The 24,809-nt window shown below is 38.8% G+C and overlaps 1 protein-coding gene across 1 annotated transcript in view; it reads right to left on the bottom strand.

Moving 5' to 3' along the window:
• Positions 1-24,809, bottom strand: part of LOC136863709 (cell adhesion molecule Dscam2) — a 1,676,531-nt gene that overhangs the window by 121,465 nt on the left and 1,530,257 nt on the right. Inside the window, exons 30-33 of the mRNA XM_068226050.1 lie at positions 16,342-16,485; positions 12,256-12,399; positions 10,139-10,294; positions 8,436-8,566 (exon numbers count right to left, since the gene is read on the bottom strand). Of these exons, the coding sequence (XP_068082151.1) occupies positions 8,436-8,566; positions 10,139-10,294; positions 12,256-12,399; positions 16,342-16,485 (575 nt within the window). The remainder of the gene's footprint in view (positions 1-8,435; positions 8,567-10,138; positions 10,295-12,255; positions 12,400-16,341; positions 16,486-24,809) is intronic.

Genomic DNA, 24,809 nt, shown 5'->3' with positions numbered 1-24,809 from the left:
TCAGAAGGCAGAAAAGAGCTCCAGATGGCACTAAACAGACTCACTTCATGGGCCCCAGAAAATGACTTACAAATAAATCATGACAAAACTAAACAAATGACTTTCAGAAGAGGTGGTAAGCTCTCTCCGTAAGATACCTTGACCCTTCAAAATGAACCTCTAGAAATAGTACCCAAATTCAAATATCTCGGAGTTACTCTTCAAACAACATTGGCATCTTTCAAGAATCATATCAAAGAAAGAACAACATCAGCAATAAAAGCAATTTACATCATTCAACAACCACAAAAAATTTCAACAAAAACAACAAAGATAATATTTAAAACAGCTATAGCACCAATAGCAACTTATGGGATCCGTATAATCTGGGATAAACTTAAAATTAATGACTTGAAAACGCTGGAGAAAGTTAAAGCTCGTTATATGAAATGAATTCTGGGTATCAGGAAGACAGCACCATCAAGACTGATGTATGTCTTACTAAAAGAAACTTTCTTTATAGAAGACATCAGAATGCAGATAAACCTGCTAAACACTAAGGCCTACGAGAACACATTCAAAATTCTAATAGAAAAACGCAGCTATATCTGGAACTACTTTTATTCAACAGACATCGCAATGATGGATGATTGGAAACAAACAAATTATAAGCGTCGACATGTAATAACGCGATATGCAACACATGGTTTTCATCACACGTTCTGCCAAAATAAGAGATTTCATCACCCAAATGAAAATTGTGCGTGTGAATTCTGCAATGAACACTGTGAAAGATATCATGCAAATATCTGCGGTAAAAAACAATATCTATAACAAAACTGGGTCTAGAGTAGTGTAATATAGTGTTTGTATTTTGCACATTTTTTTTTTTTTTTTTGCTAGTGTACGTCGCACCCACACAGATAGGTCTTATGGCGATGATGGGACAGGAAAGGCCTAGGAATGGAAGGAAGCAGCCATGGCCTTAATTGAGGTACAGCCCCAGCATTTGCCTGGTGTGAAAATGGGAAACCATGAAAAACATCTTCAGGGCTGCTGACAGTGGGGTTCAAACCCACTATCTCCTGGATGCGAGCTCACAGCTGCACGCTCCTAACCGCATGGCCAACTCGCCCAGTGTGTATATTTTTGTTAATCTATATATATAAAATAAATTGTCCTGACTGACTGACTGATTCAACATCGTCGACAAAAACTACCGTAGAGAACAAAATTAAATTTTGTGGATACAGTTATATTAGAGCATAGGTACTCACTAAGGGAGGATTTTTGGATATTCCATCACTAAGGGGGTGAAAAAGGGGGTAAATTGCTTAAATGAGCATATCTACACCTCAAAAACTTTAAAAGTTTACAGACATAAAAATTGGTATTTAGAATCTCCTTTAAAAATAAAGAAACAAGTATTTATTTGTTTTTGGTAAATCCAATTAATGGGGGTGAACAGGAGTGACAAAGGGGATGAATTTTTAAAAAGACTGCTGTATATCTACAATATATCTCAGATACATAAATTGTTACAGACATGAAAACTGGTATTTGCAATCACCTGTAAAAGTAAAGAAACCCACATAATTTATTTTCAGAAAATCCATTTAAGGGGATCTGAAAAAGGGGGTGAATTTTTAAAATGAGATAATCTACAGAACATCTTATGAACTGAACATGTTACAGACGTGAAAATTGGTGTTTTTAATCTCTTTTAAAAATGAAGAAACATGTAATTTTTAGTTTTCACAAAGAAAGATTTAAGTACTGTAAGTACTGCAACTACTGTAAAAGGACTTAAAAAGGAATTGAATTCTTTTTATTAGGATGTTGATATCTCAAAAACTGAAGATGTTACAGAAGTGAAAATTGGTGTTTGTAGTCTCCTTTAAAAATAAGGAAATACATATTTATTTGTTTTCAGAAAATCCACTTAACTCTCTTGGTGCCAGGCGGTAGTGCGAGCACCCGCCCATTAAATTGCCAGAGCCGATCTGGTTGGCCTTTAACAATCCAGTCGGAAGTTGCCAGAGCCGATTACATCAGCCGGCTTAAAATTTTATGATATACATAATTTTGAGCCAACCTATAGTGACGTGCTTACTTTTGTTACAACCTGTAGTAAAGGGACTACACGTTATTGTGTGCCTGGCCTTGCTTTGGCAGTTCTAAGAGGGTGTTATACCTTTCACAAGAGTCGTTTCCTGTGTTTACAAATACTGCTAACCGGTCAGTAAGAGATTGCTCCTTGCAGTGAGTGGATTTGTGACAGGAAAATGGCATGTTGTTCACGTGATATTTTTTCAGCAGGTATTGATGACAATAAATTAATGCAGTATTTGGAGCAGTGCGAAGTTAACGCGTATGATTTATCGGATAGCGATAGGGAATTTAGTTCAGAGAGTAGGGACGAAATTATACCGGACACGTCCGCGGAATCACCGCAGCTAAAGAAGAGACGTTTAATTGTGTCTAACAGCACTAAAGCTACTCTGAATATGGTGGTAGATGAAACTAGTGATAACGAATATGATGATGATGTCTCTGGAGAACATTTTGTGGAAATTTGTCCCAATGAACCCGACAACATTCCTCAACCTCCTGTCTCCTTCAAGGAAGTTCTTGGACCTAAACATGCCCTACCGTCTGATTGTCCGCCCATATCATACTTAAATTTAACTTTCACTTACTCTCTGCTAAACCTTATAGTCACATATAGTCCTCTATCATTACCTAAATGCTGGTCTCCACGGGCCAAGTGTAGCGTGCCTGCCTCTCACTCGGTCATGGGTTCGATTCCCGCCCAGGTCAAGAATTTTCGCCTGGTCCTGAGGGTTGGTTCGAGGTTCACTCAATCTAAGTGACCCTAAGTGATTGCAATTGAGGAGATATCTGAGGGTGAGAGGGCGACCCCGGTCTGGAAAACCAAGAATAATTACTGAGAGGATCCGTCTCACTGACCATGATTCACCTCATAAACTGCAGGTACCGAACTGAGCAGCGGTTGCTTAGTAGGTCAAAGAAAATCACGGCTTTAGTGCCATACATTTCTTAATTTCGTAAATTCTGTTGTATTGTAAAATTATTTTTCTAATATATACTACAACCGAAAACGAGAAACTATTTTTTCTGAAAACAAAAAACTATAATATCAACTGCTATTTTTTACTTATTTAATAATTCAGAATTATTTTAACACTGTGTTGTTCGCACGTAGAAAATTTATTGTCAGTATTTGCCAAACATCGATACATACACGTAAATTTTATCAGCGAGGAAAATTGTCTTCTTTTTACTAGTGACATATGTTTGAATTTTTATTTTTTACATTTTTATTTCTCTTGTTCAAATTAGTTATTCTGTAGAATTGTATTTAGAAATACAGTACACATAATTACGTATATTCTTTTGTATCGTAAATTATTTTTTCAAAGTAGATATTGAGAGAGAAAGTGCGAAAATAATTTTCTCTTACTAAAAATAATCGTTATCGACAACTATAAATCAACAATAAAATGTCTTTGACTCTTTATATCACTCCAAACCAGTTTCTTATTCTACGTAGTCGATATGTAGAAAATTTCATGCCGGTATTTGCTATACACCGGTAGATATACGCGAATTTTTAAATACATGTATTTCCACTGAAAACAGTATTTGGAGCAGTGCCAAGTTAACGCGGATGATTTATCGGATAGCGATAGGGAATTTAGTTCAGAGAGTAGGGATGAAATTATACCGGACACGTCCGCGGAATCACCGCAGTTAAAGAAGAAGAGTGGAGGCGGAGCTCTGGCCTCTTCCAGCTGATGGGGAGCGGCCGACCAGATCGGCTCTTGGCTCCAAGAGGGTTAAGGGGTGGGTGAAAGACTTGAAAAATTTGTTGAATTCTTTGTATGAGGGTACTCATATCTCAAAAAATAAAGATGTTGCAGACTTGAAGATTGGTATTTGGAATCTCCTTTAAAAATAAAGAAAGACGCATTTTGGGGGGACATTCAACTTGGTGGGGGAAGGGGGCATGAAAAAAGAGTTGAAATATTTTTATGATGATACATATATCTCAAAAACTGAAGATGCTACAGTTGTGACAATTGATTTTTTGGATGCTCCTTTATAAATAAAGAAACACATATTTTTTGTTTTTGGAAAATTCATTTAAGTGGGGAGGGTGAAAGGAAATGAATGAAATTGAACTCTTTTTATGATGATACTTCTGTTAAAAAACTGGAGGTTACAGACATAAAAACTGGTATTTAGAATATACTGCAAAAATAAATAAACACACTTTTTTAGGGGAGAGTCAACTTAACTGGTGGGGGGAGGGAGGTGAAAAAAGAGTTGAATTATTTTTATGAGGATACTTATATCTCAAAACCTGAAGATGTTACCGACATGAAAATTTGTATTTGGAATTTTCTTTCAAAGTAAAGAAACACGTATTCTTTTGCTTTCGGAAAATCCACTTAAAGGGGGGTGAAAGAATTAAAAAATCAGTTGAATTCTTTGTATGAGGGTACTTACATCTCAAAAACAGATGTTACAGACATGAAAATTGGAATTTTGAATCTCTTTTAAAACTAAAGAATCACGTATTATTTTGTTTTCAGGAAATCAATTAAGAGGGGGGGGGGAATGAAAATAAGTAAAGGAGTTGAATTCTGTTCATGAGAAAACTTATATCTCAGAAAATGAAGATGTTACGGATGTGAAATTTGGTATTTTGAATCTCCTTTAAAAATAAAGAAACACGTATCTATTGTTTTCAGAAAGTCACCTTAAGGGGGAGAGGGTGGAAATAAGTGAAGAAGGTGATATCTTTTCATGAGGATACTTATATCTCAAAAACTGAAGATGTTATAGACGTGAAAACCCTTTTTTGGAATCTCCTTTAAAAATAAAGAAACAATATATTTTTTATTTTTTGGAATTTTTAAAACGAGTACCGGTATATCTACAGTATACTGTCAAAAATGTAACATGTCACAGATGTGAAAATTGGTATTTGGAATCTCTTTAAAAATAAAGGAACATGTATTTTTTGTTTTTGTAAAATCCACTTACGTGGGGGAAGGCCTGTTAAAAGGGTTGAATTCTTTTTATGGGGATACTTATATCTCAAAAACTGAAGATGTTACAGACATGGAAATAGATATTTGGAATATCTTTAAAAAATAAGAAAACATGGTTCTTTTTTTTATTTTGACTTGAGACTGTTTCTCACACGTACGGTTCTATGTTGCATGGTCATCTTGGTTAACAAAGAGTTTCTGAGGTAAATGAAACTTAATTTTTCGGTGAGTTTTTATATTTACGGATTTTTAGTTAATGTCTTTGTACAGTACTGAGGGACGATTACTTTTAACAAATTACGAAATCCACGCGAGCAAAGTCGCGGGTAACTACTAGTAATAATAATATAAGGAAAGATCTTCATTGGGGTAATCATGTAGATCAGATTGTAAATAAAGGTTACCAATCTCTTCACATAGATATGAGGGTATTTAGGGATTGTAGTAAGGATGTAAAGAAGAGGGCATATAAGTCACTAGTAAGACCCCAATTAGAGTACAATTCCAGTGTATGGATTACTTGATTTGAGAACTGGAAAAAAATACAAACAAAAGCAGCTTGATTTGTTCTGGGTGATTTGTGACAAAGGAGTAGATTTATGAAATTGTTGCGAAGTTTGGGCTGGGAATTCTTGGGAGAAAGCAGACGAGCTGCTTGACTAAGCGGTATTTTTTGAGCAGTCAGTGGAGCGTTGGTTGGTTGGTTGGTTGGTTGGTTGGTTGGTTGGTTGGTTGGTTGGTTGGTTGGTTGGTTGGTTGGTTGGTTGGTTGGTTGGTTGGTTGGTTGGTTGGTTGGTTGGTTGGTTGGTTGGTTGGTTGGTTGGTTGGTTGGTTGGTTGGTTGGTTGGTTGGTTGGTTGGTTGGTTGGTTGGTTGGTTGGTTGGTTGGTTGGTTGGTTGGTTGGTTGGTTGGTTGGTTGGTTGGTTGGTTGGTTGGTTGGTTGGTTGGTTGGTTGGTTGGTTGGTTGGTTGGTTGGTTGGTTGGTTGGTTGGTTGGTTGGTTGGTTGGTTGGTTGGTTGGTTGGTTGGTTGGTTGGTTGGTTGGTTGGTTGGTTGGTTGGTTGGTTGGTTGGTTGGTTGGTTGGTTGGTTGGTTGGTTGGTTGGTTGGTTGGTTGGTTGGTTGGTTGGTTGGTTGGTTGGTTGGTTGGTTGGTTGGTTGGTTGGTTGGTTGGTTGGTTGGTTGGTTGGTTGGTTGGTTGGTTGGTTGGTTGGTTGGTTGGTTGGTTGGTTGGTTGGTTGGTTGGTTGGTTGGTTGGTTGGTTGGTTGGTTGGTTGGTTGGTTGGTTGGTTGGTTGGTTGGTTGGTTGGTTGGTTGGTTGGTTGGTTGGTTGGTTGGTTGGTTGGTTGGTTGGTTGGTTGGTTGGTTGGTTGGTTGGTTGGTTGGTTGGTTGGTTGGTTGGTTGGTTGGTTGGTTGGTTGGTTGGTTGGTTGGTTGGTTGGTTGGTTGGTTGGTTGGTTGGTTGGTTGGTTGGTTGGTTGGTTGGTTGGTTGGTTGGTTGGTTGGTTGGTTGGTTGGTTGGTTGGTTGGTTGGTTGGTTGGTTGGTTGGTTGGTTGGTTGGTTGGTTGGTTGGTTGGTTGGTTGGTTGGTTGGTTGGTTGGTTGGTTGGTTGGTTGGTTGGTTGGTTGGTTGGTTGGTTGGTTGGTTGGTTGGTTGGTTGGTTGGTTGGTTGGTTGGTTGGTTGGTTGGTTGGTTGGTTGGTTGGTTGGTTGGTTGGTTGGTTGGTTGGTTGGTTGGTTGGTTGGTTGGTTGGTTGGTTGGTTGGTTGGTTGGTTGGTTGGTTGGTTGGTTGGTTGGTTGGTTGGTTGGTTGGTTGGTTGGTTGGTTGGTTGGTTGGTTGGTTGGTTGGTTGGTTGGTTGGTTGGTTGGTTGGTTGGTTGGTTGGTTGGTTGGTTGGTTGGTTGGTTGGTTGGTTGGTTGGTTGGTTGGTTGGTTGGTTGGTTGGTTGGTTGGTTGGTTGGTTGGTTGGTTGGTTGGTTGGTTGGTTGGTTGGTTGGTTGGTTGGTTGGTTGGTTGGTTGGTTGGTTGGTTGGTTGGTTGGTTGGTTGGTTGGTTGGTTGGTTGGTTGGTTGGTTGGTTGGTTGGTTGGTTGGTTGGTTGGTTGGTTGGTTGGTTGGTTGGTTGGTTGGTTGGTTGGTTGGTTGGTTGGTTGGTTGGTTGGTTGGTTGGTTGGTTGGTTGGTTGGTTGGTTGGTTGGTTGGTTGGTTGGTTGGTTGGTTGGTTGGTTGGTTGGTTGGTTGGTTGGTTGGTTGGTTGGTTGGTTGGTTGGTTGGTTGGTTGGTTGGTTGGTTGGTTGGTTGGTTGGTTGGTTGGTTGGTTGGTTGGTTGGTTGGTTGGTTGGTTGGTTGGTTGGTTGGTTGGTTGGTTGGTTGGTTGGTTGGTTGGTTGGTTGGTTGGTTGGTTGGTTGGTTGGTTGGTTGGTTGGTTGGTTGGTTGGTTGGTTGGTTGGTTGGTTGGTTGGTTGGTTGGTTGGTTGGTTGGTTGGTTGGTTGGTTGGTTGGTTGGTTGGTTGGTTGGTTGGTTGGTTGGTTGGTTGGTTGGTTGGTTGGTTGGTTGGTTGGTTGGTTGGTTGGTTGGTTGGTTGGTTGGTTGGTTGGTTGGTTGGTTGGTTGGTTGGTTGGTTGGTTGGTTGGTTGGTTGGTTGGTTGGTTGGTTGGTTGGTTGGTTGGTTGGTTGGTTGGTTGGTTGGTTGGTTGGTTGGTTGGTTGGTTGGTTGGTTGGTTGGTTGGTTGGTTGGTTGGTTGGTTGGTTGGTTGGTTGGTTGGTTGGTTGGTTGGTTGGTTGGTTGGTTGGTTGGTTGGTTGGTTGGTTGGTTGGTTGGTTGGTTGGTTGGTTGGTTGGTTGGTTGGTTGGTTGGTTGGTTGGTTGGTTGGTTGGTTGGTTGGTTGGTTGGTTGGTTGGTTGGTTGGTTGGTTGGTTGGTTGGTTGGTTGGTTGGTTGGTTTAAAGGAAAAACCTTCAATGTTCATAGCACTTGAATATCGCTTTGTTTATTGGATGATAATAATTTTGTGTGGCTATTTCTAGCCGGGTGCAGCCCTTGTAATAAGGCAGACCTTCCGATGAGAGTGGGCGGCATCTGCCATGTGTGGGAAACTGCGTGTTATTGTGGTGGAGGATAGTGTTATGTGTGGTGTGTGAGTTGTAGGGATGTTGTTGGGGACAGCACAAACACCCAGCCCTCAAGCCATTGGAATTAACCAATGAAGGTTAAAATCCCTGACCCAGCCGGGAATTGAACCCGTGGCCCTCTGAACCGAAGGCCAGTATGCTGACCATTCAGCCAACGAGTCTGACTATTGGATGATAAGAACCATATTTATAGACAATCCAGGATGTGAAATCTGACTAAAAGAAGAATAACAGAATTTACTAACCTGCTTAATTTGCATAGCTTCTGCAGCCCTTGGTTCATATGTATATGTCTGACGGATCTGTGGATTAGCAGCCATGCTTTCATGTTCTGGTAAATGAAATGTAGCATAGGGATATATGTCCTCTGAATATTCTGAAAAAAAAAAAGATAAAAAAATATTTAAAAACTATTTTACAAGTTTAGTAAACAAAGCAAACCTAATGCACATAATGCCCATTAAGGGCCTTGGCCTGCGAAGATGACTGCTAACCAGCCTGATGGCCTGCAGATTCTGGAGTGGCTGGTGGTCCCTGTGACAATGTCCTCACCTGTATTGTTTGGTTTTCATGGTTAAGGTCTACTGCCTCCCATATCAACAACTCCTTACTTGGTCTCATGAGCGCTCAAACAGAATTAAACTTCTTTGATGATCTGAGAATCAAATCCAGTGCCTCAAAGTAAGAGTAGGCACACTATCCCTACACCATGGGACTGGTTACAAGACTAGCACTTGAATTTCTTAATTAATGGATCATTTACAACTGAGTTGAAAAGTGTTGCACACATTCAGTACCCACACATTAGACCTTCTGTTTTCTACATAGGTGTGTTGCTGACTATATTGGAATAATGCTGCCTAGGGGTACAATTTTACAGCTGAAGAGATTAGCTGCTATAGTGGAATAATATAAGTAGGTCAGGATATCCATGGTCTTGATATCCTACCCAGTCTGTCTCATCAGCAGTATCCATGAATAACTTTTATGGTTAAAATCTGAAGTATCCTGTTGATGAAATATACTTTCAAATGCTTAAAGAAAGAAAAGAAAGAAAAAAACAACAACATGAATTCAAGAACACCATCTGTGTTGTTGAGAAGTCACGCCAACTTGTATGTACAGCACGAGTAACAGATACTACAGTCATTACGAAACATTGGTCATGACAGAAGAAATAGATGCATGTTCATTATTAAACTGTTCATTATGCATTATTATAATAATAGTCAGTGTGTAACTAAAGACCAATTGCACTACCACTTTCAAACTTCAAAACAGCACCTCAGTTTGTGGAACAGATGTTTATTGTCAGGCATCAAGATTTGAGATAGGTGCATGCGCGGCGCCCATGTTTACCCTCGCACCCCTTATGTCGCATCAACAAGACTTTTTTCCTTGATAAATAATTTTATGGCAGTGAAGTCAACAAGACTTCTCATCAGACGCCCATAGTAGATGTGCACTGACTTCACTAAAGCAACATTCAGCGATATTCTATGAAGAGAGTGTTCAAAGATTGTGAGAAGTTTTGTAAATGATCATCTTCAAATTCTGATGGCATTTTTCACTTCAATGTGTAACTCAGATTTTAAAGTTTGTCTGTGATATATATAACCTCACAATGACATCACACACCAATGATAGATACCATAAAAGTATTCTTTATAAGGTTTGGTTTTCACTTGTGAAGTACATAAGATATTTTATTTTTTACATCAATTGAATTTGCTGAGAAACAATTGTAGTTTTACTGTAAGTAATTAAGTATTATAATATTTAATATTATAGATATATTAAATATTTTATTATTTTAAATTTTTTCTTGGTGAATCAAGCAACAATGAGGGAGTTATGAAGTCTTGTAGCATGTAGATTTCAGAGAGTAGATTTACTACATTCAAGTGCATTTACTTAAGTTAACTGCACTTTCATATGGCATATTTACCTGGTATCCTCTCTAGCCCGCTTACATCACGCATTGGAGACTGCAAGGGCTTACGGACGGTTGCATAATACTGCTCTCTTTGTTCCATGTTTTGTTTGTTGTCAAGTGCAGCTGCAGTTTGGGACTCATGAAGGCTCATATCTTCAGTCTCTGGCTCTGAAAATATATTACCCAACACTATACAACACAGATATATGAGCTTTACTTAGAATCGTGCACTATTTAAGTCTATAATGAGAGTTGTATGTTTTTAGAACAGTAATACTTATATCACACTGTGTACAACTACAATGTATTGCCTGGCTTTTGTGACAAGGTCTGCTATCTCTTAGATAAGACAGCTCCTCAGCAGGTCTCGCAAGGCTGAGTAAACCCTGTTCTAGTCCTTAGTCTGGAATTGAAATCTTTGGACTGTTTACAACTACAATGTATCTATCGTTACATTCACAAAATGTGTCATTAATGACAAAATATTGCTTAAGTATGAATTGGCAGGGTGGTGTTAAAAGGGCATTACTGTATATCCATATATTTTGTAATTTAAAAAAAAAAAAAAAAAAAAAAAAACCTTGGCAAAGCAGCCTATTAAGGACCTTGGCCTGCCAAGACAACTGCTGCCCAGGCAGATGACTTGCATATATTGGAGTGTAACATGGTCAGTGCAAAAACTTTCTCAGCTGTATTGCCTGACTTTCATGACTAGGTCTGCTATCTCTTAGATAAGACAGCTCCTCAGCTGGTCTCACAATGCTGAGTAAACCCTGTTCTAGTCCTCAGTCTGGAATTGAAATCTTTGGACTGGCCAGGATTCAAAGTAGGGTCCTCAGTGTAAGAAGCAGGCACATGGAGCTGTTCGCTTATAATGACTGATTACACAAATTTTCATGTTGTTTCTTCATTTTAAGATATTTTCAAAATATTATATTATTTTGAATTTTTTCCTTGGTGAATCAAGCAACAATGAGGAAGGAGTTATGAAGTCTTGTAGCATGTAGATTTCAGGGAATAGATTTACTGCATTCAAGTGGTAGAAATTTAAACCTCATGGATTTTCATTTGACTGTGGTGGGTTTGTCCATTCCACACCAAATGCTATTTACCAAGACGATGCTGAATAAATCTGACACGTGTCCTCCATTATGAGCATGTCATGTCATGTAGCTGTAAGCTGTAAGCTGTAAGCTTTCATTTGAACCCTACTGTTGGTAGCCCAAAAGATTGGTTTAATTATTTCCTGTTTTTATACCAGGTAAATTTCAGATCTATTACTTAATTAAGGCCACTGCCTTTACCTTCCCAATTTTAGCTTTCTCCCATCCCAGTGTTGCTAAAAACTTGTATGTGTTAGTGCAGTGTTTAAGTACTTGCAAAAATGTACATAGTTTTTTTACATAACTGTTGATATCATGATTGTAGCCTGGGGACCTCCAGTTTAACATGGAATCTGAACTAAAGAAATATGACTTTTCGTTTCAAAATTCCAACATGCATTGGCCAGAAAATGAGCCATGGCTGCCTTGATGAGAAGCCAGTGACTAAACTATTCGGCTATTACACCTCTACAAAAGAAAAAGATATCATTGCTAGTTTAGTAGTAATTTTCTTATATTTATTTTTTACAAGTTTTGTTATGTCACACTGACACAGATATGTCATATAGGTTATGTCACACTGACACAGATATGTCATATAGCAATGATGGGATAGGAAGCGGCTAGGAGTAGGAATGAAATGGCCGTGGCCTTAATTAAGGTACAGCCCCATCATTTGCCAGGTGTGAAAAATGGGAAACCACGGAAAACCACCTTCAGGGCTGCCGACAGTTGGGCTCAAACCCACTATCTCCCGAATGCAAGCTCAGAGCTGCGCAGCCCTAACCACACAGCCAACCCACTTGGTTTTTATAATCTTAGCTGATAATTTGAAGAGGACAGTAACGTTTATTACTTTAAAAAAAGATGACTTAAATTGTATAGTAATCCATGAATAAATTCACAGAAAGTTCCAATTTGGGTGTAGCTTCCACACAAATACCTTGGAGTATGAGTGATTTATAGCAGTTATGTTAATATTACACTGAGATTTAGATACTGAAATAATATTTAACTTTTACTTACTTCTTCGAAGACAGAAGCAAACCCCTGCCAGGGCAAGCACTACAGCTACAAGGGAAATTGAACTTGGAACAACTACATGACTATCCAAGTAAAAAGGAGATTCATCAGCATTTTCTATATTCCCTGCATCTGGCAAATGCTGTCCTGGAAGTAACAGAAATTACATTAAAATTCTGTGATAATTATGCATAATAGATATTAGTTTAGGTAGTTATAATTATGGTATAAAAACATTCTTTAAATAACTACCTGTACCAAAATTGACACTTTTCAAAATTTGCTAATATGCCTGCAGGTATCTGAGTTTTCGTTGTTGTAAGATTATATTTTTCAGAATGTTATAATCAAACTTAAATAGAAAATATACATTTAAGTTGGCAAAAAATATGAAGATAATATGAGAAGGGAGAGATGATTTAAGACTATATAATCTGGTGAATATCCGTGTACAGAGTAGGAACAGTGGACACTAAGGTTATAAGTTGATGGATAATTGTAGTTGATAGCAACCACAGATCATAACAAAAGTGGGGTTGGTCAGGATAATTTCAATGCTCAGGACTTGTCACTATCAATGCTAGATGTTTCCAGCAGGGTCCTTTAGAATGCAGCCAGGTCATTAACCCCAGAGTAATTCTAATCTTTTCAAAATAATTTTTCTAAAGCAATTTTTGATAACTGCTTCATTGTTCCAACAATGCAGTTTGAATTATTATAATTTTTTTTTTTTTTGCTAGGGGCTTTACGTCGCACCGACACAGATAGGTCTTATGGTGACGATGGGATAGGAAATGACTAGGAGTTGGAAGGAAGCGGCCGTGGCCTTAATTAAGGTACAGCCCCAGCATTTGCCTGGTGTGAAAATGGGAAACCATGGAAAACCATTTTCAGGGCTGCCGATAGTGGGATTCGAACCTACTATCTCCCGGATGCAAGCTCACAGCCGTGCGCCTCTACGAGCATGGCCAACTCGCCCGGTGGAAGTTTGAAATTATAGTAAAGAGAAGATACAATCTTTTCGTAAGTTAAATCACAGATTATCAGCACAGTGTCTTTCTTAAGTAGAGGTAGCTGTAAAAGTAGAAGCTATGACTGGATATTTTCAATTACTTGCAATGCAAAGTGTATCAGTATTTGATTTGAGTATAATGTGCTCAATAATTCATAGTCTTCAAGGCCATGCTATGGCAGATAAACTGCAAGTCCTGAACATAGCATTCTCTCAGGGTTATGTAATGTGACAGGAAAATGGCCAACAAGTGATTAATGCAGGTTAATAGTGAGGAATTGAACTCAAAATATGGTTTTAAAACCAGGAACGGGGAATATTAATTTACAGTTCAACTCAGAAAGTTAGTGAAACAAGTGTTTGTATGTGTCAGATGATAATTTTAAACATTCCTATGAGAATTCATTTTATTCACATTATGCCCATTCCCTTATGTATCTTGAAGTATCTAAGCACGAGTGATTTTTAAGTATTAAAAACACCTCATAATATTGGTACCATTCTACAGTTCCATGTAGCCCATTTCCTGGGGGCTTTAAAATACTGGGAAACCCTCTCTCCAGGGGTCATAAATATGGAGGGCGCTTGCCCAAGGTTATGACTGAAGACCTCAACGGCATCTATGGCGGAGAAGATGGACTTCGGTATGGTGGATATGGTAGAAGGGGAAAAACCCGTAGTGTCTGTACTCCAGAGGAGAGGCTACAAAAGGCGTCTGACTCCATGTTAGGGGTGGCCTAATTTGAACCTAGCAGAAGGTAATAAAATGCCTTTGGGAGTGGCAAACCCATTGTACAGACAGCATATAAAATGAGTGTGAGTGAATTGAGGCCTTGGAAAATGCTAGGGCGTCACTCTGAAGTGACACGCAGTTCCCAGTGCTCTGGGGGAACTGTGAGAAGTTGGCTATCAGACATCACAAGAATTGGTATCATCAATGTTTCCAATCATTAATGCCATGACTTTGAATGGCAAGGTAGAAGAACTGATAGAGTATATGAAGAAGAAGGACATAGCAATGATGAGAGCTGTATGAGGGGAATCAATCGTTCTGCATCCTTTCACAAATACACACTGATTTGGAGTGACTGTGACAATGCTCCATGGGTGCCCATAATGCGCTGAAAGAGTTTCATAACATGGCATAAGAGACGAATTGTCTGACAGTTTGTGCAGTCATTAACTTCTCCTTTGTCTTTCCAGATAGGTGCAATGGCGCTTGTTGACCAAACTCATGGTTCTTCTTCTTCCTCTCCTTCAATAAATTGGTTGAATATGTCTGCGATAAAGTCAGCACCCTGTTGCCCAAGCATTTTCCATGCTTCACCCAGGATGATATTAAGTCTGGTGGTTTTTCCATTCTTCATATTCAACATGGCCTGTTGCAAGATGAAGCTTCCAAAGGGGTGATGAGTGGAACAGGTTCTGAGATAGATGACACACTTTGGATTGGTGGATGTGAAAATTCCTCATTGCTCTTTCACATTATAATGGGTGCAGAATTATGCATATGATCAGAGGGGTTCTCCCAAGTTGTGCTAGCTGATTGACACGCAAGTGAAGTTCATTACATGCAACTAGCTGATGAACCAGTGTTCATATGTGGAAGGCGGCTTCTAGATCTTCCTTGTGGTCTGGTATTTTCCACCATTAGATCGTGGACGGTCCTGTTATTGGTGGTCATTTATCCCCCATAAGGTCAAGTCAAAGATCCAAAACTAGAAATCTGTGACGAGTGTGATGTTGTCTGGTGGGATTACTTTGGAACTGGCCAATGGTTCATCCACCCTAAACCACTCAACCTTGTAGGTAGTTGAGTTATTCCATGCCACCTAACACTCGGCGTTAGGTTATTCCTTGAGCACACATCAGTGTAGTGAGTGTGTAATTTGTGAATTTATGTGAATAAAATTCATTGTACCAACTGACAGCATCTTGTGTGTGCCTGTGGGGATTTGTTAATAGCACCAGATGACTCTTAGCATGGTCGTTCCACAGTCAATCTTGACTGAGATAAGGCGATTGCTGATTCAGTTGACATCAATCATTTTATCATGGAGCTTCTCATTGATGACTACAGCCATGTCATTTTGGTTATGCTTGGGCTAATGTGAAAATCTTGTAGTCTTCACAGACATTGCAGGACTTCGTACCTGTCCACTTTGTCTCTTGTGGACATGCAGTGTCAACATGCTGGTTCTTCAGGGTTGCAGCTAGTTCAAGACTTCATCCAGTTAGGGTGCTGATGTTACGTTTGACCAGTCAAAGTTGTAGCTGGACTTGTTTCTTTGGTATGCCCCATCCTTAGGCAGGTAGCCCTTGACCATTTCTCATGCTGGTCAGGTCAGGTTGTCATGTGCTGCTTGTGGGGAAAGCCCTAGCCTTGGTACTAAATTCTGGAGAATGCATTTCATGTGAATGTGGCTATCACTTTTGTAGTCGATTCGTAACATTGTCTGACAGAAGCATTTTAGAGCTGCTGCCAGCAGAAGAATTTAGGCTGCTCCTAATATGGAGAACAGATGCCTTTATAGTAACCCCACTGGAAAATGAAATGGCGTATGGCTTTTAGTGCCCGGAGTGTCCAAGGACATGTTCGGCTCGCCAGGTGCAGGTCTTTTGATTTGACTCCCGTAGGCGACCTGTGCATCATGATGAAGATGAAATGATGATGAAGACGACACATACACCCAACCCTCGTGCCTGCGAAATTAACCAGTCATGGTTAAAATTCCCGACCCTACCGGGAATTGAACCCGGGACCCCTGTGGCCAAAGGCCGGCACACTGAACATTTAGCCATGGAGCCGGACACCCCACTGGAATACAGATGCTATTGGTAAGGAGATTTTTGTAGCATATTTTCTACTGAGAGTTCCTTTGCTCTCCTACAATGGTTCATTCACCCTAAGCCACTCCCCTTGTAGGTACTCGTAGTTGAGTTTTTCAAAGCCACCTAACACTCAGCGAAGAATTGTTGGCTGTACAGTATGCTCTATTACAATAGCAAGGTTTCCCTTGGCCTGACAGATATGTTTATTATGACTAATCTCAAATAAGTAATCCATTATTACTTACCACCAGCTAAATTGAGCGTGGAAAATTTGTACTCTCCCTGTGTTGAACCTGCATTGTTATGAGCAGTTACTCGAAGTGCATAATGGCTGGCTGGTGCCAGGTCACTGATGGGAAATCTTGGCTGGGGTAACACATTGCTTGCCACTGTAATTAGAGAGAGACACACACAATCAGTAACAGATAAAGATACTGTCACCATATATTTACAGAAGTTGACATTGGGCAAAGAAACAAAAAATTTTGATTCTAAACAATATTTCCTAGATCAGTTCTGAAATTTCATGATGTGTTAAATAAGATCTCAGAAATAAACCTAGTCACCAAAATGTACATTGAGATGAACTTCAACAATTTAAGGAGGAGTTAATGATTTGTTAAATACATCTAAGTTATGTCTTCAAAGTATATGTCACATAAAGAACGTCTTGTAATTATAAAAATATATACCATGCTATTAAGCACAATCATTAAGTAAAAATATATTTTTCTCTTAAAGCTAATGACTGAAAGTATTTACGTTCTTGTACGTTTTTGTTAGCGTGTGCTATAAATAATATAATTTATGGCACTCGCTTGAAGCACACCCGGGCAACTGCTGGAAACTGCAGATGATGATGATGATGATGATTGTGATGATGGCACTTGTTTGTTAGTTATAATAGAAGAGTATTTATTGATTAGTCTGTATTTCTTCAGTACATGGAACTTCATATCTTCTGAGTGGTCTAAATGAATGAAATGGTTTTGTTGTTAAGTCGCAAACACTGTCAACAAAAGTGAAAAAAGAAAAAGAATACAGATTTTGCATAATTTGTAAACCACTTTTGAAGTGATTCTTTTCATGTCTAATGCTTTACTTTAAGTCAAATCATATATATGAGAAAATTAATGGTATACAAATAATTACACAGACTTATGCACACTTATTTTAGGAAGTAAGTTATCTTAATGGAGGGCTTTGCTCATCACAGGAAGTGCACACAATTGACTGAAAAGGTATATACAAAGTGGCATTATTGCATCATATATACCTAAGTGTAGGGATGCCATATGTCCTCTTTTTCCCGGATCTGTCCTCTTTTTAACAGCACGAAAAGCATCCAGCTGGATTTTCGAATAACTTGACAAATGTCCTGTTTTTGGGGGGGTTTAAAAATGATTTAAACTTCATGCAGTATTTAGTTATCAACTTCACTGACACATTAAATAGGCAGAAGTTTTTTTTTTTTTACAACTATTGTTTGCATCTGTTTTCTTTCTGGTTCAGTGTTGTTTAGAGGTTGTCTATGCATAATGTGAGTATAAATTGAGTTCTGAAAGTTTAGTTAATTATTATTTTGCTATAAATACAAATTATTCTTTTGTATTCCAAATCATAATGCAAGCACAAAGTGAATATTTTCATTGCTTAATTCACAGTGGACCATGGATAGATAAGGTTCACAATTGAGACTGTGAAAGGTTTAGTGTGTTTGCAGTATAACTTCAAACATTTCATTTGCATTCAGTTTCACCACTATTTGTTGGAGAATAAAATACTTTTACAGAAGATTTCATCTCCAGAAAAGAGCGAATGGCGCAGAAAAAAAAAAAACATTAATGACAAAGGCACTAGGCCAATGGTCTGTGATGAATGTGAAGCCGATAAAAGTGATTAAGGTGCAGTGATTCCATCAGTAGACTGTGTCCTCTTTTTTTCAGGTTGGTGGTCCTCTTTTCTTTGGTTGGTGATATGCCATTCCTACCTAAGTGTTATTGTTGTCACTCCTTCCCGTTACATCATGTGGCCTTGCAATGGTGGGAAGGCTCTTGTGTCTCAGCCAATACATACATGCAACCACATCACATTGGGTGAGAAAATTTTGAAATTTTTAAATACAATTTGTTTCATGTCGCACCAACACAGAAAAGTCTTATGGCGATGATGGGGTAGGAAAGGCCTAGGAATGGGAAGGAAGCAGCCATGGCCTTAATTAAGGTACAGCCCAGGCATTTGCCTGGTGTGAAAATGGGAAACTATGGAAAACCATCTTTAGTGCAGCCGACAGCGGGGTTCAAATTCACTATCTCCCAGACACAAGCTCATGGCTGCATGCCCCTATCTGCATGGCTAACTCGCCCGGTGGGCGAGAAACTACTGATAGGGAATGATCAGTAACGATGTGTGAGTAATCATCATGTACTTGTATCTGGTTACCATTTGAAAGAATGCACATTTGTTTCCTCCATTTCAAATGTTTTGTGATGGTTCAATCTTCCATACTTAATGTATTTATATAATAGAAAGGAACAAACAAGAGACAAATCAAGTTATGAACTGAAAGATGGTCAGGAACAGATGATAGGATAAACACACAACAGATTGGCATTGGAAGAGGGAGCAATAGGAAAGGACACGAGAACAAAAATTAAAACACAAAAGGCCTAGGACAGTGTCCACTTCTTCATATACTGCTATCTTCAAACAGAAAGGCTGTCTCCTAATCAGTACCAATTCTTCTACATCCATTTCTTCTCAGCTCCCGTCTGCTTCTAAGCTTTGTCAGAAGGGTGGCCATCAACACTGGTTGAGGGGCCATTTACATGGATCTTCAGTCGTGATGTGGGAAGTGTAAGGACAACAAGAAAGCCAGATACATACAGAAAAGGGGAGAGATAAAAAACAAAGATGAATACAGTTGGTAAATGACTAGAATCACTGATAAAACACAAAAGGAGAAAAGGAACCTAACAGGTCAATATAGAGTGAGTAATGGCAAGGAAAAAACAAGTGCCAAATTAAGATACATAGAAAGACAGGAACATAGAACACATAATAAGATAAACACATGACAGATCAGCATTAGAAGAGGAAGCAGTAGATAAGGACACAAGGTTCATTGGATTTATTTTCTCCTTTTGTGATTGAACTGTGCTCCTAGTCTATTTCCACCTCTATTCATTGTTATATCTTTTTGTTCCTCTCTTTTCCTGTATTTATCTGGCTTCCTTCTTATCCTTACATTCATATCAAGACTGAAGTTCTGTGTAGAACTGTAGATGGTGCCTTGGTGGTTATTGTGCCTGCCCTCCTAATGAAACTGGGAGGAAGGAACAAACTCATCAGAGGATGAGAAGAAATTGATGTGAAAAAAACTGGGATTAATAGGAAGAGAGCCTTTCTCCTTGAAGATACAGTATATGAAGATGTGGAGACTCTCTTCGTCCTTTTGTGTTTTCATGTTTGTCCTTATGTTCTTGTACTGTGTATTGCTCCCTCTTCTGATGCTGATCTCTCATGTGCTTGTCCTATTATGTGTTCCTATCCATGTTTTTATATTTCTATACATGACATAATGTATTTAGGTATTTATCCCTGGGTAAAAAGTTATCCAAATAAGTACTATGTCAACTTTTTTAAAAATCCAATATTCCTGCTAGAGTATAGGCTCCCTTTATACATTTAAAATTTTGCCATATCAGTATATATGAGGCATGTATTTTTAAGTAAGTACCGACATCTGTCAAAGAAATACAACATAATTTTGGAAACATTTCATTTTCTTAAGGCATAAGGGGTTCATTTACTACCATGTGCTTCATAATGAACAACATAACTTCAGTGTATAACAGACTAGATCGCATCATGGATTCAAATCACTCACATCACATCATCATCATCATGGTGTTAGTTCATAATGTAAAAAAATCATGCGATTGCTGATCATTTGGCTTCATTTCTTATTCCTTTATTTAGAATGGATAAATATGACAAGATGCATTACATCATACATTGGTCAGGGAAATAACCTTTATAGTCTTTTTTTTTGCTATTTGCTTTACGTCGCACCGACACAGATAGGTCTTATGGCGACGATGGGTTAGAGAAGGTCTTTTTCAGTCTTTATAAAGCAAACAAGTAAAAATTAAAATGCAATACAAACTTCTCCTAGGGCTTGTGTGGGGATTTAGTGCTGGGGATTTAAATATTTCTGGAAATCTTTACCATCACTCAAAGCTTCCCACCTACTAAATCTGATCTCATGATCAACTGGAAGGTTGCTAGGCCCAGTGTTAGAGCTTCACTAAAAACCTAGTTTAAATCTGATGCATATTGTGTACGTATGTATGTTGTGTATTCAGCCCGAAGGCTGGTTGGATCCTCAACAGGTTCACCATTAGCTGTCTTAGATGGCCTAGGTGTCACTGAAGAGGCGTACTAGGGAAATAAGGAGTGAGGTAGTTTCCCGTTGCTTTCCTCACTGGGCCAGAAGTTGCTATTGCACATCAGTCTGCCAAGCCCACCGAAATGCGTGCACCAACCGACCCTATGAGTGACATTTTCACACCATTCATAGCAGGGATTGGCTGCATAAGGAACGGCATTGCTAGCGTCACTCATACCTCAGCCACTTTCATATTGTCAAAGCCAAGTATAAGACTGAGACAGGTCAATGAAAGTAACAATTTTATTTTAGCCCATACCAGAAGACATAGTGCACTGTAAACACTACATCTCGCCAGCAAAGGCCTTGATCCATATTATATCAATCAATCACCACTGACCTACATTTACAGTTGTTGTCAGGTGGCAAATTCTCTATCAGCTGTTTACGTAGTCATTTCTTAAATGATTTCAAAAAAGTTGAAAATTTATTAAAGGTCTCCCTTGATAAATTATTCCAATCCATAATTCCTCTTCCTATAAACAAATATTTGCTCCAATTTGTTTTCTTGAATACCAAATTTACCTTCATATTATAATCTCTCCTACTTTTAAAAACTACATTCAAAATCATTCATTAACTAATGCCATTCCATGCCATCTCTCTGCTTATAGCTTGTAGCATAGCACTTAGTCCAGCTGTTTATCTCCTTACTCCTAAGTCTTCCCAGCACAAAGTTTGCAACATGGTAACACTACTCTTTTGTCATAAATCACCCAGACCAAATCCTGGTGCTTTCCTTTAGATCTTTTCTAGATCTCAAATCAAGTACTCCTCGTGAGGGATCCCATACACTGGAACAATACTCTAACACCTAGGTATTTATGTGATCCCCATGAGGTACTTTCACCCCATCAAGACAGTAATTAAAACTGAGAGGTTTTTTCATCTTGGTGGTACTTATAACCTGACTTTTCACCTTGTTTACCATCATACTATTGTCTGCTGTGCATCTCACAACATTGTCAAGGTCTTTTTGCAGTCACTCACAATCCTGTAACTTACTTATTACACTATACCAGAGGTGCTCAGCTGGGTGCCTGTTGAGGCTAGCCTAGTGCGGCCAGGCTGGCGTGACATAAATGCGGGCAGCTTACGTAGTATGCATGCCTCACAGTGAAGCGAGAGAGCGAACACACTTCGCAGGGAAGTGAAGCGGTGTCGTTCGGCTGTGACAGAGAAGCTCTCCTCCACTACTCAGCGAAATGTTGATTCAGGTACAGCATTAAAAATTTAAAAAAACCCCTGCTATAATCGCAAGAAAACAATTTTTTTCAGCATATTCTGGTTTGATTTATACTGCACTTGATATAAAGAGTCAATTTTTATTTTCTTATATTTACATTCAAAGAAAACTGACACGTTATAATTTTTATTACAATTTACAAAGCTACAGGGTTTAAGTGTACAAGCTACGATTTGCAATTCCTTGGATGGGAATGACAGTATTTCCATTTAAAAACTAAAATTCTTGTTAGTCATTCAGCAAAACTTAATATATTTACATAACTCAACAAGTTTAATGCTTGATTTTGAACAGTGTTGTAGTGTTATGTGACTTCCCCTGTTCACTGAATTTCTGAAAATAGTATTTAAAACTTATCAGGCTATCCCCTAAATGCCGAGGGAGTTTCACCACGAGTGAGGACATAGTTATTTACTATCCAGGATTAAAGTACAACAGCAACAACATAAATGCATCTACCAAATAGATGCCTTCAAATGCTTAAATACAACCACAAGCCACAGCTTATCCACCTTAACTCCGTATTATATTAGAAGTTCTTCTAAAGCACCTCTTATCTTCTTCTTCTTTTTTCCTTTCCTACCACTTTTTCCACACCTGCAGGGTCACGAGTGCGAACTGTGTCGCACATGTGGATTTGGCCCTGTTTTACGGCCAGATGCCCTTTCTGACGCCAACCCTATATGGAGGGATGTAATCACTATTGTGTGTTTCTGTAGTCATTGGTAGTGTGGTGTATTGTCTGAATATGAAGAGGAGAGTGTTGGAACATACACAAACCCCAGTCCCCAAGACAGAAGAATTAATCAGAAGTGATTAAAATTCCCGACCCGGCCAGGAATCAAACCCGGGACCCTTTGAATCGAAGGGCAGTATGCTGACCATTCAGCCAATGAGTCGGACTCTAAAGCACCTCTTATAATATTGAAAATTGTAATTAATTACGTGTATGTTGTATGTTGGGTATTCAGCCCGAAGGCTGGTTTGATCCTCTGCAGCTCCGCCAACAGCTGTCATAAATAGCCTAGGCGTCACTGAAGAGGCGTACTAGGGAAATGAGGATTAATTACGTACAGTACAAAAATATTTGAGGTTGTTGGCATTTTATTGTATACGGTCAAAATATATAAACTGCAATGAGCATAAATAACTTATTTCTTACAACTTAAATTGAAAACAGCATGGATTTCCACCATCTTCATTTCATTATTTTCTGCCTCCATTTCAAACTCTGGTATCACCGCGGTGATCGAGAGTGACTGGGAGAACTTCGCTCAACCTTCACGGCCTGTGACATAACCAAAACACCACTGTGTCTGAATAGCATGCAGTATGCTCATTGCCTGCCCACCCACCCACTTACAGTGCTGTGTGCCTACGGGACGAAATGCCCAGTGTGAGCACCTCTGTTCTATACAGTATAAAGTCATCCAAAAGAAGTCTGATCTGTGATACGAGTTCTTTACTCATATCATTTATATTTATAAGAAAACATAAAGATGCAATAATATTGCTTTGTAGATCCCCCACCCCTTCTTAATCATTACAGGTTCACTTAAACTAATTCTCTGAATTCTATTTTCTAGAAAAATACCCATTAATTCAGTCACTCTTTTGTCTAGTCCAATAGCCCTTGTTTTTGGTAGTAATCTCCCATGATCTACCCTATCAAAACCCTTGGATAGGTCAATAGCGATACAGTCCATTTGAATTCCTGAATCTAAAATATCTGTTATATCTTGCTGGAATCCTAAAAGCTGAGCCTCACTGTAATAACGTTCCCTAAACCCAAACTGCCTTCTATCAGACTAGTTATTCATTTCACAAATGCTTCTAATATAATCAGAAAGAATGCTTTCCCAGACCTCACATGTGAGCAACACATGTCAAGCTGAGTGGCCTGTAATGATCTGCCTTATGTTTATCACCCTATCCTATGTACACTGGGGATACTACAGCAAATCCTAATTCATTTTGCATAGCTCCTTCAGCAAACAGTAATCAAATAAGTACATCAGATATGGTACTACATCCCAACACATTACCTTTAATATATCCCCAGAAATCTCATATCATCGCCATAAGACCTATGTTGGTGTGACATAAGCAGCTTAAAAAAAAAAAAAAAAAAAAAAAAGCAACCCCGCATAAATTCCAGCTGCTTTTCTAGTTGTAAAATTTTGTATCCTTTTGTAAATATCTTAGTTATCATAGGTATATTCCAGTACTTTGCTAGTATTAGTCACCTCCTCTACCTCTGATTGTTTTCAATATTACATACTAGCAAGATACCCGTGCTTCGCTATGGTTTTATACTGAAATTTATAATTGAATGCTTAACATTTTATATGTAATCCGCCAAAATTCACGACAGCAAAGTTACTCTCATTTTCCAATCTTTCTTTCCAGCAATCGATATAGTACTTCCCGGTCTAGCTCCAGGTATAGATATTCTGCCCGGTAAGTTGGGTCCCTAAATCCTTGCCATCATTTTCTATAAGCATTTTTAAAATAGATTAAATCCTTGAAGAGATCCGGCGTGGTGTCGTCTTGGGTGCCTTGGCGGTACTGAACCCGCGGCCGGACTGCATTCGTACTCATTACCCAGTCAGGACCCGTTTCCAGTGTGGTTCGCACATTTAGACGATGGCCCAGAATATTATTGTTGTTATTATTAGGGTGGGTGATATTAGTTGAATTTAGGTTAATATTATTATTATTATTATTATTATTATTATTATTATTATTATTATTATTATTATTATTATTAATATTATTATTATTGTTATTATATATATAATTCGCAGGGGCCATCAAGGACCACGTTAAGTCTTGTTGCATTTGACACTGAACTTGGCCTTCTTTAGAGCCCAAATTTCCCTCATTGTTTGTGAGTGGGCCTGCTTACGCTCCTCTGTCCAAGGGGCACCGTGTCTTCTCTTCGGTTGCTCGTCTCGGTTTATCCCGTGCGTCAATATTTTCTTGCGGAAGAGATCTCTGTTAAGGGCATCTTCAGC

The sequence above is a fragment of the Anabrus simplex genome, chromosome 2 (genome assembly GCF_040414725.1).
Source record: "Anabrus simplex isolate iqAnaSimp1 chromosome 2, ASM4041472v1, whole genome shotgun sequence".
In the NCBI taxonomy this organism is placed as follows: Eukaryota; Metazoa; Arthropoda; class Insecta; order Orthoptera; family Tettigoniidae; genus Anabrus; species Anabrus simplex.
Note: the sequence above shows the minus strand (reverse complement) of the source record. Positions and strands in the feature narration are given on the sequence as shown.